General features: G+C 38.7%; 1 protein-coding gene across 5 annotated transcripts in view; it reads right to left on the reverse strand.

The window, feature by feature from the left end:
* Positions 1-13,349, reverse strand: part of FBXL20 (F-box and leucine rich repeat protein 20) — a 105,919-nt gene that overhangs the window by 48,939 nt on the left and 43,631 nt on the right. For all 5 annotated transcript variants that reach the window (XR_003525286.2, XR_003525287.2, XM_027625829.2 and 2 more), the window contains exon 2: positions 1,292-1,353. Coding sequence is in view for 3 of the 5 variants with exons in the window: in XM_027625829.2 (XP_027481630.1) it covers positions 1,292-1,353 (62 nt within the window). In the remaining 2 variants the exon portion in view is untranslated. The remainder of the gene's footprint in view (positions 1-1,291; positions 1,354-13,349) is intronic.

The raw sequence follows: 13,349 nt of genomic DNA on the forward strand, positions 1-13,349 counted from the left end.
GAAAACAGTCTCTGCTTGCAAGGTACTTCCAATATAGTGAAGGACTCAGATGTGCAAATCCTCTGAAATGCCAGGAATATTCTTCTTCACCAGTACTAGTGTGAGATTATTTTGCACCTTGAACGGGGATTGGGCTGGTTCTGGGCTGGGGCAGGAGCAGCTAAGAGCAAGAGGCAGATGTACCTCAGTACAATTTGTTAACTTCTAACATTTGCAAAAGAGAATGTACCTTTCTTTCTCAATCATGGTATTCTACATCAGTGAACAAACAATAGCATGATTAAGTACCCAAATAGGGGCGCCTGGGTAGCTCAGTTAAGCATCTGACTTTGACCCAAGTCATGTTCTCGGGGCCCTGGGACTGAGCCCCACATTGGGCTCTGTGCTCAGTGGGGAGTGTGCTTGTCTCTCTGCCTCTCCCCTCACTCGTGCCCTCTCTCTGTCTCTCTCGTTCACTCACTCTCTCTCAAATAAATAAAATCTTTAAAAAAAAGTGCCCAAATAAATGGGCTGTGAAATAACTCCCCTAGTTTTTTTTTCCTAGGCAATACCTAGGTCAGATGTATATAAATTGGGGGCTGTGAGTTTTATGTTGTGGGTGATCCAAATGTAATTTTTACCTATTAAAAATAAGGAGGATAAAATTGTAACTGTAATACAAGAAAGAACTTCAAATAACTTTTACCTTGTTATCTTTTTTTTTTTTTAAGATTTTATTTTTAAATACACCCAACATGGGGTTTGGACTTACAACCCTGACATCAAGAGTCTCATGCTCCACCACCTGAGCCAGTCATGTCCCTGCTACCTTTTTACCCTTAAAGTAAAGGGCTGTAACTCTTCTCTACAGTGCCTCAGTATATGTGATATTTTGTCACAAATACAAGTCACTTCATGGACATATCTGATATTGGGAATGGGAAGTGGGGCAAAGGGCTGGATTAGAATCACTTCAAGAAAATCAGCATTATAATAAAATAAAATATATTATCTCTTTCACATTATATAGAAGCATAGAGCAAGGGAAAACTAGTAAACAAAATCAAATGTAGGTACAAATCAGGTAGGAGAAAATTGTTTTTAAATTAAACATTTAAAATTTTGATTCATATCTAGAAAGTGCAGTCAAGACTGTATGACAAAAGAATCAATAAATTTACAAATTCAGATAATCCAGTTCCTATACATAGACAAAAATTAGCAATAAGTCTAAAAATTTTAAATAGGCAAATATGATACACACACACACACACACACACACCACCAAGCTAAAATTAGCATTCAGACTTACCGTAATAGGAGTTCTTTGGGAAGTTTTTTATTGATTACAGCTTCATCACTATTTGAGAACATCTGCAAAAACAAAATCATTTAATGTTACTTAACATTTTATTATGTTCAACTCAAAGTTTAGAGGCAATCCTCTAAAGAGAGAGGTGAATAAGTATAGTGGACATTATAAGCTGAAGTCATATATTTAGGGACTCTTTAGGCTGAAAAACATCTTTGAGACATTTAATTTGTTCCCTGTCTTTAGAAAAAATTAACAGCAATCAGAAGGATGACATTATGTGGCAGGTATTGCTCTAAGTGTTTTTCATGTACGAATGTACTGAATCTTCATACTATCCTTAATCTTCATTTTCTTGTAAGGAAACGGAATTGCAAAAGATTTACTTGCTTAAAATCACATCACTGCACAGTGGCCATTTAAAAATGCCATTAGGATAAGGTGATTCTCCAAATCTAAGTCACATTTACTTGTTCAAGGAGGTGCTCAGAAACCATCCTAGGACAGGGAACATTCTGAGTTTTACATAACATGCAAAAAACTGGTAATGCTTAATAACCACCACTACATGCATTCTTGAGGCACACAAGTGATCATTTAACAAATTAATCAAGAAACCCACAATAGGTACTTTTAAACAGAGTCACCATTTCTTCCATAAAGGACATCAAGACTGTAAGTTTGTGTAGTAATCTACATAAAAAACCAAATACCTATACTCAATAAAAAGCAGAGTAATAACAGCAAACACACGTCACTGAAGCTGAGGGAAAGATGCTCAGTCCCTGCTATTACGTATTACAGAGATGCTTCTTGACTTCATGCAATGAACACTGAACACCCTCAAATCAGGCTCTCTCACAGGCAATGAGATACAGAGAAAAGGAGATGTTATCTCTGTGTTTCAGGAGCTCTTGCTCTACAATAAACACAAATAAGTAAATACTTTATTAATTATTAGAGATAAAGGACAAGAGGTATATGAGAGCAAGGGAAGAAATAACTAATTCTGCTCATGCCTTGACATCTAAACTGAGTCTTTTTTTTTAAGATTTTATTTATTTATTTGAGAGAGAGAGAGAATGAGAGAGAGCACATGAGATGGTGGAGGGTCAGAGGGAGAAGCAGACTCCCTGCAGAGCAGGGAGCCCGATGCGGGACTCGATCCAGGGACTCCAGGATGATGACCTGAGCCAAAGGCAGTTGCTTAACCAACTGAGCCACCCAGGCGCCCTCTAAACTAAGTCTTAAAGGAAGGCCAGAAGTTAATTAACTAGGAAAAAAGGGGGGAGATAAGATGTTTAAAAGCATGGAGTCATACATGAAGGCCTTAGCATTTCATGATTCAAAGAAGAAAAAGTAATGCAAGAGAAGGGATAGGAAAGTAACAGACAGAATGTACTTCCACCTCAATCTCAGACATTCAAAGGGTAATTACAAAACATACTTTTTAATAACTATAACAACCTACCCTCCAGCTAAACGGAAAGCTCTGTGAGGGCAGGGACCAGGGCTTTCATATTTGCCAACATATTTCCAGGACTGAGCACAGAGCCCAATAATAAATTGAACTGGGGCGCCTGGGTGGCTCAGTCGTTAAGCATCTGCCTTCGGCTCAGGTCATGATCCAGGGGTCCTGGGATCGAGTCCTGCATTGGGCTCCCTGCTCAGCAGGAAGCCTGCTTCTCCCTCTCCCACTCCCCCCCTGTTTGTGTTCCCTCTCTCGCTGTCTCTCTAATAAATAAATAAAATCTTAAAAAAAATAAATTGAACTGTTATGTGGAGAGTGGGGCTTGGTCATGAAAGAAACTTGTGTATCAGGCTAGAAATTTGAAATAATCCCGTAGAGAAGAGAAACCTAAAGAAATTAAACTCTGGATTGGTAGTAAGGACATAAGCTAAGACTACATTGAAATTATAGTTCAAGTAAAAGATGACGCAGGTCTCTGTAAGATTACAGGGCTGGTGAAAATTAAAAAAGAAAATAAACAGGAGAAAGAAGGATTTTTGAAGAAGCAAAAGGACTTAGTGATGGAAAGTTGGACTATCAAGTTTCACTGCAACAGAAAATCTTATAATAAAAGCTGTTGACTGACAATGACATGTTTCAGGAAATTATATGACATCAAAGAATAATCTGCTTCCCTATAATTTCTACCCATTAGTGGAAGCTATTAAAAAAACATATCCTCCTTCTTCTTTTTTTTTTTTTTAAAGATTTTATTTATTTATTTGACAGAGAGAGTGAGAGAGTACAAGCAGGGGGAGCAGTAGAGGGAGAGGGAGAAGCAGACTCCCCACCAAGCAGGGAGCCCGATGCTGGGCTCGATCCCAGGACCCTGGGATCATGACCTGAGCCGAAGGCAGACGCTTAACCATCTGAGCCACCCAGGTGCCCCAACATATCCTTCTTCTACAAGGCAGTCTTTCAAAATGAAGCCATCGTATTTCCTCCTAAACAAGTTTAAGTTCTTCTCAAATGATACAGTTTCTAAGATGCTACACCATGATCACTCCTCTCCGGGTACACTTACAGAAAAGAACACTTGGGGGAATTATAACCCATTTAAAAAGCTGAATAATCAAGGGTTGCTGACATAAATAACAATGTCTAGAAAGAAAACTAAAGTATCAAAAATAGAGATCTGGGAGACTTTTCAGCGTTATATAGCACACAATATATATCTTAAGCTTAAGATCTTTGGAAAAAAATTTTTTTATGTACAAGATAGACTCACTCAACACCCAATCTACTAGACTCTGCCCAACTCAAATTCACAAAAGGACAATCATTTATATATTAGAAATGCTAATCTCTTTATCTTGTATATTCAACGTATATTTATTAAATGCTACACATCTCACCTCATACGGCACTTTGCTCACTTGAATATACACAGTAATTAAACTGTTAAAAAATATAAACCTGTTGGGGCGCCTGGGTGGCTCAGTTGGTTAAGCTGCCTTCGGCTCAGGTCATGATCCTGGAGTCCCGGGATCGAGTCTCGCATCGGGCTCCCTCCTCAGCGAGGAGCCTGTTCCTCCCCCTGGCCCTCCCCCCTCTCATGTACACTCTCTCTTTCTCATTCTCACTCTCTCAAATAAATAATCTTTAAAAAAAAATATATAAACCTGCCATACATCATTCACATGACTTTACAACTCTAGAGATAAAAAGGAACAAAAATCACACCCAACAACTAATTTCTTTCCTTACATCAGTCTATATAGACTGAATGGTTTTACTTCAGCTCAGGTCATGGATCCCCAGGTCCTGAGATCAAACCCAGGACGGGCTCCCTGCGGGGTCTGCTTGTTTGCCCCTCCTTCACTGTGCATGTGAGCACATGCTCTCTCTCAAATGCATAAATCTTAAAAAAAAAAAAAAAAAAAGACTGAATGGTATTGTCTCTATGGGAGCATGAAATGAAGGGAAAAAGGAATAGACAGTGTCCCAGGAGGATTTGGAAAACACCAGGCTTATAGGACATCTGTCCAGATTTACCTATCTCTCCTCTCCCTTCTGCACATATATATTCTACTCCAAGTTCCAAGAAAGGGTAAGATCAGTGGTTCAAAACCTGTGGTCATCTGACCAGTAGCATCAGCATCAAGTGGGACCTTCATCAGAACTGCAAATTCTTAGGCTGTACCCCAGACCTACAGTATCAAAAATGGGGTGAGGAGGTGGAGAGAAAGGGCAATCTGTAGTATAAGAAGCCCTTCACGTGACGCCCATGATTTCTAAAGTGTGAGAACCAATGGACCAGATGAAGCGGACTGCAAATCTCAGGATTTAAGAAATTACAGTTCTGGGCGTGCCTGGGTAGCTCAGTTGCTTAAACATCCAATTCGGGATTTCAGCTCTGGTCTTGATCTCAGTGTTGTGAGATTGAGCCCTACGTTGGGCTCCATGCTGGGTGTGGAGCCTAGTTAAAGAAAAAAACAAGGGGTGCCTGGGTGGCTCAGTTGTTAAGAGTCTGCCTTCGGCTCAGGTCATGATCCCAGGGTCCTGGGATTGAGCCCTGCATCGGGCTCCTTGCTCAGCGGAGAGACTGCTTCTCCCTCTCCCACTCCCCCTGCTTGTGTTCCCTCTCTCGCTGTGTCTCTCTCTGTCGAATAAATAAATAAAATCTTAAAAAAAAAAGACAGAAAGACAATGAATTACAGTTGTATAAATAATCAGAATATTGCATTATTTGAAGTGACATAACACTGGAGGTTAGAAAATAATCCTAGAGGTAGACACGATATTTTTAAATGTTTTCTAGGAAACCCATACGGCTTCCTCTCCAGTTCATGGCATTGCTGGTAAAATAAACGTTTCATAGAAGCAACAGAATATATGTTTTAGGTATTTTACTATTTCAGTTGAATCCAAACTTTGGTTTTTCATGCAAAATATAAAGGTTGTCAAAACCAATTAGGTCCAGGATATAATGAACTACAACAAACTTGTGAAAGATTTTAGATATAATTGTTGTAGAGGAAGTGACTGTTCAAACATGTGACATTCTTAGGTAATCTGGTTTCATATTAACACAGGAATATATTTATTACGTATTTTTTATAATCTATCCACAAACAAGTACAAGGACGTGGTCATGGGAAGAACATGAGAGCAACTAGGTTGTTCTCTATTAATTGTTTCAAGGGAGGAAACCATCCCCTGAGCAAGCAAACACTGCAACAGCATTTACCTAGGGATAAGGACATTCTTAAATATTCAGGTTTTAAAAAATCTAAGTGATGTGTTTTGTTGCTTTGTATTAAACTGTAATTGTTTTTCTATAAATTATATAGCGGAGAATTGTAATGGCAGGTAGGTTTAACAAAGGAAATAACAAAGAAAGCACTCGCTCAACAGTGACCCCTCCTGGTTCAATTGGAGTATCGTTTCCGACCTCAAAAATTAAAAGATCTGATTCAGCTTTATAGAAGAAACAGAAAATTTAATGAGTACTTTGGCAGAGAGTATTAGTTATCCATTCTCCTAGAGTAACAGAATTCCCAACTGTTAGCTAACACATGGCTGTATGGAAAGATGACTTCGTCTTGCAGCTAGATAAAGCAAGGTCACTAAGTTCTGGCCAATGGGATGGAAGAAAAAGTGATATGTCCAATTTCAGGAGTGTCCTAAGTGTTACTCCTTCCTTACTTCTGCTGCTTGAAATGTGATTAGGATGACCGAACTCCATCTTCTATCATGAAGTTGAAGGCCACAGTTTTAAAGATAAGCAGAAAACTAGAAAAAGCCTGTAGATGACTGCAGAGACAAAAGGCCTTTGGACTTCATATGACAGAAAAAGAAACTTCCTATCATATTTAAGCCACTTTTAAGTTGGGTCTCTGAAACATGCAGCTAAATTTACTTACATTATTTTAGATTTTAAGAGGCATCTTTTGTTTTGCAAGATGAAGAGTCCTGGAGATTACACAAACATTGTGAGTGTACTGTGCACTTAAAAATGATTAAGATGGCAAATTTTATGTTATATGTATTTTTCCACCATTAAAAAAATTTAAGTTTGTTTTTGTTTTTACATTTTAATACTTCTGGATTTAGGGCAGTTAAAATTAATTTTAATTTTTAATTTACAATTAAAATCAAAAGCATCTTTTATAGTTTATAATGATAAATTTTATTATCTAAAGCAAGTTTAACTATATATAGTAAAGTACAACCAAAGGAGGAAAACAAATAAAATAGAACTTAAAAACCATTTGCTTCTCTTCAAGCAAATGTGCTTTTGGTTTAGACTATTTTCTCTAAAGCACCCACGCAACCAAACTTGCCTATTCTAGCAGTAGAAATAGACTGATGTCCACTGGACATGCTATCTATGCCATGAAGGCTTTCCCAATCTCCCTAACAGGATGGGATTGCTTCTTCCCCAATGAAACCACAAAGCACCAGTTTTGAGTTGGTATAGAACTCCTTATATCAGACTATAAGATCTGAGGAGAAAGCACCTTGTATCAGACTATAAGATCTGAGAGGAAAGGACCTTGCCTGTTTAGTTCACCACTGTGTAGTCAGCAACCAACACAGTGCCTAGAAATTGGTGAACCAATGAATGTTATTTATACTGTAGAGATCTGGTAATACTGTGATTATAAATTCCCAGCAGGTTTCCATGATTTTAACACTTTGTATCTCTTTAGTAGACTGCTCTGCCAAAAATTTTTTTAAATAGGGCCCGCCTGGGTGGCTCAGCTGGTTCAGTGTCTGCCTTTGGCTGAGGTCATGATCCCAGTGTCCTGGGATCGAGCCCCACGTCAGGCTCCCTGCTCAGTGGGGAGCCTATTTCTTCCTCTCCCTCTGCCATTCCCCTGCTTGTGCTCTCTGGCTTTCTCTCTCTGTCAAATAAATAAATAAAATCTTTAAAAAATTTTTTTTAAATAAAAATATTTAATAAATTGAATGTGACCCTAAATTTAGTAATTAAGATACAAATGACATCAACACAGTAACAGACTATCATTACAACAAATGACTTAACAATTAAAATATCTGAAGAAACGAAAGTTTGGAGACTCAGCATATAACCCATTTATTCTAAGGGATATGAGCTATATTAAATTTCTTGTTAAAGAAAAGTTGTAATTACTAAGTTTTCACCATAATGCAATTTTATCTGTATCTAGTATTTTTCAACAGCTTTAAATGGTATAATTCACATACCATAAAATTCACTGGTTTTAAGTGTACATTCAGTAATTTCCAGTAAATCTGTAAGGCTGTGCAACCATCACTACACTATTGATGAATTCCCATCACCCCAAAAGTACCTCTAGTGCCTGTTTGCAATCCATCCATTTGCTTATACCCAACCTCAAGCAATCACTAACTGGCTTTCTGTTTCTACAGATTTTCCTTTTCTGGACATTTAAAAAGATGGAAACCTAAAACATGTCAACTTTTGCATCTGGCTTTCTTTATTCTGCATATTTTTGAAGCTCATCCATGTTGTAGCATGTACCAATAGTTCATTCTTTTATAATGTTGAATAGTATTCCAGTTTATGAAATGTCATATTTTGTTTACTCATTCCCAGTTGACAAGCATCTCAATTGCTACAATTATTTTTACTGTTATTAACAATGCTGCTATAATTATTCTAAAATAAGTCTTGGTTGAAATAGGTTTTCATTTCTTATGTACAGAATCTAAGATGGAGAATTGCTGACTTGTATGTTAAATTTATTTTTACTTTTTTAAATTTTTATTTTTTAAAAAATATTTTATTTATTTACTTGAGAGAGAGCACATGCGAGCAGGGGGGAAGAGGAGAGGGGAAGGGAGAGGGAGAGAGAATCTCCAGCAGACTCTGCACTGAGTGTGGAGATGCTGAGCTCAATCTCACAACCCTGAGATCATGATCTGAGCCAAAACTAAGAGTCAGACACTTAACCAACTGAGCCACCCAGGCTCCCCAAGATTTTTTAAGTAAATTCTACACCCAAGGTAGCACTCGAACTCACAACCCGGAGGTCAAGAGTTGCATGATCTACCAACTGAGCCAGCCAGGTGCCACAGTTTATTTTAAACTTTTTTTAAAATAATTTTTTATTGTTATGTTAATCACCATACATTACCTCAATAGTTTTTGATGTAGTGTTCCATGATTCATTGTTTGTGCATGACACCCAGTGCTCCATGCAGAATGTGCCCTCTTTAATACCCATCACCAGGCTAACCCATCCCCCCACCCCCCTCCCCTCTAGAACCCTCAGTTTGTTTTCCAGTCCATCGTCTCTCATGGTTCGTCTCCCCCTCCGACTTACTCCCCTTCATTCTTCCCCTATCTTTTTTTTAACATATGTTGCATTATTTGTTTCAAAAGTACAGATCTGTGATTCAACAGTCTTGCACAATTCACAGCGCTCACCACAGCACATACCCTACCCAATGTCTATCACCCAGCCACCACATCCCTCCCACCCCCCACAACTCCAACAACATTCAGTTTGTTTCCTGAGATTAAGAATTCCTCATATCAGTGAGGTCATACGATACATCTCTCTCTCTGATTGACTTATTTCACTCAGCATAACACCCTCCAGTTCCATCCACGTCGTTGCAAATGGCAAGATCTCATTCCTTTTGATGGCTGCATAATATTCCATTGTGTATATATACCACCTCTTCTTTATCCATTCATCTGTCGATGGACATCTTGGCTCTTTCCACAGTTTGGCTATTGTGGACATTGCTGCTATAAACATTGGGGTGCACGTACCCCTTCGGATCCCTACATTTGTATCTTTGTGGTAAATACCCAGCAGTGCAATTGCTGGATCGTATGGTAGCTCTATTTTCAACTGTTTGAGGAACCTCCATACTGTTTTCCAGAGTGGTTGCACCAGCTTGCATTCCCACCAACAGTGTAGGAGGGTTCCCCTTTCTCCACATCCCGGCCAACATCTGTCGTTTCCTGACTTGTTAATTTTAGCCATTCTGACGGGTGTGAGGTGGTATCTCATTGAGGTTTTGATTTGGATTTCCCTGATGCCGAGCGATGTTGAGCACTTTTTCATGTGTCTGTTGGCCATTTGGATGTCTTCTTTGGAAAAATGTCTGTTTATGTCTTCTGCCCATTTCTTGATTGGATTATTTGTTCGTTGGGTGTTGAGTTTGATAAGTTCTTTATAGATTTTGGATACTAGCCCTTTATCTGATATGTCATTTGCAAATATTTTCTCCCACTCTGTCGGTTGTCTTTTGGTTTTGTGGACTGTTTCTTTTGCTGTGCAAAAGCTTTTTATCTTGATGAAATCCCAATAGTTCATTTTTGCCTTGGCTTCCCTTGCCTTTGGCGATGTTTCTAGGAAGAAGTTGCTGCAGCTGAGGTCGAAGAGGTTGCTGCCTCTGTTCTCCTTTAGGATTTTGATGGACTCCTGTCTCACGTTTAGGTCTTTCAACCATCTGGAGTCTATTTTTGTGTGTGGTGTAAGGAAATGGTCCAGTTATTTTAAACTTTTAAAGAAACCACTCAATTGTTTTCCAAAGCGGCTATACCATTTTACATTCCCACCAGCAATGTATGAGGGTTCCAGTGTGTCCATATTTTACTATCGTTTGCTGTTGTCTATCTTTTTAACTTTAGCCAGTTGGTATATCACGGTTTCAATTTGCTTTTCCATAATTACTAATAAGGAGCGTCTTTTCATGCTAGCCAAATGACTTGTCCATTTATTTGGGTTGTCTTTTTATCACTGAGATTTAAAGGTTCTTTATAATATTTAAGGACTTTGTATATATATTGGCCCTCTACGGACTATATGATCTGCAAATATTTTCTCAAATTCTGGGGGTTGTGTCTTCTACTTCTTGATGGTATCTTCTGAAGGACAAATGTTTTTAATTTTGATTACGTTCAATTTACCTTTTTAAAAAAAATGGATCATGCTTTTGTTGTCACATACAAGTATTCCCTACATTTTGAAAGACTGTGTTATACCATTTTGCTTTTATGAAAGGTCTATATTTGTAGCTGTTTTTAACTAATGCATCGGTACTGCTTTTTAACTGATAACCAAAGATAGCTGAAGAGGATTTTCACTTTTATGAAAAAAGGTGAAAAGCACAAATAGTGTTCAGGCTTTTACAGTGAGCCGTTCAAGAGGCAGAGTCAACCTAGAGCAGTGAAGAGTAGCACTGCCGAGCTCCTTCTCCAAGAACTATGCTCAGCATCTCAGTTATCAAGCTACTGCAGCCTTAAACTGTGTCTGTGAGCATCTGTGCTTTATCTTGATTTACTGTGAGCATCTATTAGCAAGATGTATCCTCAGGTATAAGAAAAGCTGGAGACATTATTTTTTGGGTCTAGGAATGTTCAAAAATTTTTCCACATAGAGTAATGGTAACACCTCTTCGCTTTGTACCATTGCAGCTTACAAAAGGTTTCACAGGAAGGCTATACTTTCAGATGGCAGGGGAAACCTGTATATGAACTCTGCCTAACCAAAGGTCATAAAGATTATCTGCTGTTTTATTCTAGAAGTTTTAGAGTTTTAGTTCTTACACATAAGTGTATGATCCATTTTGAGTTATTTTTCGTATATAGTTGGAGGTGAAGACCCAGCTTCATCTTTTACCATGCAGGTACTCAACTGATTCAACACCATTTGTTTAAAAAAACCTTTATTGAAAACCAAGTGACTAAAAATGTAAACATTTATTCTTAGATTCTCAATACCGTTCCATTTCTTTATAGGTCTATCTTTACACCAATAACTATCTTGATTACCATAGCTTTATATTATTTTGAAATCAGTAAGTTTAACTCCTCTTACTGTGTTCGTCATTTTGGAGCATTTCCACACAAATTTTAGAACCAGCTTGCCAATTTCTGCAAAAATGCTTGCTGGGATTTTGACAGAGATTGCATTGATTCCATAGATCAATTTAGAGAAAACTGCCATCTTAACACTATTGAGTCTTCCAAACCATGAACTTGCAATGTCTGTTTATTTTTAGGTCTTCTTTGATTTTTCTTGGCAATGTTTCATAATTTCCAGGGTATAAGTCTTTTGTTATATTTATTCCCAAGTATTTTATTCTTTTTTTTTAAGATTTTATTTATTTGAGAGAGAGAGAGAGAGAGAGAGAGAATGAACAGTGGGGGGGTGGGGGAAGGGAGGGAGGGGGAGGGGGAGGGAGGGAGGGAGGGGGAGGGAGGGAGGGAGGGAGGGGGAGAGGGAGAGGGAGAGGGAGAGGGAGAGGGAGGGAGGGAGGGAGGGAGGGAGGGAGAGGGAGAGGGAGAGAGAGAGAGAGAGAGAGAGAGAGAGAGAGAGAAGCAGACCTATTTAGCAGGAAGCCCGACTCAGGGCTCGATTCCAGGACCTGGATGGAGATCATGACCTGAGCCAAAGGCAGACGCTTAACCGACTTGAGCCACCCAGGTGCCCCTATTTTATTTTTTCTGATGCTATTGTGAATCAAAATGTTTTTTTTTTTAAGTTTTTTTTAAAAAAGATTTATTTACTTGACAGAGAGAGACACAGTGAGAGAGGGAACACAAGCAGGGGGTGTGGGAGAGGGAAAAGCAGGCTTCCCCTGAAGCAGGGAGCCCAATGTGGGGCTCAATCCCAGGACCCTGGGATCATGACCCGAGCCGAAGGCAGACACTTAACGACTGAGCCACCCAGGTGACCCTTATTTATTTATTTTAGAGAGAGTGCAAGACAACATAAGCAGGGGGAGGGGCAGAGGGAGAGGGAAAGAATCTCAAGCCAACTCTGCGACACTACAGTGGGCTTGATTCCAGGCCCCTGAGATCATGATCTGAGCCGAGACCAAGAGTTTGACACTTAACCAACTAAGCCACTCAGGTGCCCCAAACTGCATTCTTAATTTCATTCTAGGGTTGTTCAAGGCTAGTACATATGTAGTATTTCTATTCATTTATGTCCAACCTATCTGTGGCTTTGAATCTAAAGTGTGCCTCTTTTACACAACATAAAGTTGAATCTTGTTTTTCTTTTTAATCCAGTCTGACAATCTATGCCTTTTAAGTATACGAGTCATTCACATTTAATCTCATTTAGCTATTTGTTTTCTGTATGTCTCATGTCTTTTGTTCTTATTCTTTTACTATCTTCTTTAAAGTTGGTATTTTCTAGCATATCATTGTAATTTTTTTTTTAAGATTTTATTTATTTATTTGACAGAGAGAGACACAGTGAGAGAGGGAATACAAGCAGGGGGAGTGGGGTGGGGGGAAGCAGGTTCCCTGTGGAGCAGGGAGCCCGATGTGGGGCTGGATTCCAGGACTCCCGGATCATGACCTGAGCCAAAGGCAGATGCTTAACGAATGAGCCACCCAGGCGCCCCTGTAATTTTTCTGTTGTTTAAAAAAAGTATCTCATCACAATCTATTTTAGATTATTTCTAATTTAATTCTGGTAAAATATAAAAACTTTGCTCCAAAAGAAATCTATTCCCCCCTCCTCCTTTTTGCTATTATCATGTTTTTTTTTTATCTTTTTTTTTTTAAGATTTATTTATTTCAGAGACAGAGCACACAGGGAGACACAGAGGAAAAGGAAGAGA

This window comes from Zalophus californianus, chromosome 16 (assembly GCF_009762305.2).
Source record: "Zalophus californianus isolate mZalCal1 chromosome 16, mZalCal1.pri.v2, whole genome shotgun sequence".
Taxonomy (NCBI): Eukaryota; Metazoa; Chordata; class Mammalia; order Carnivora; family Otariidae; genus Zalophus; species Zalophus californianus.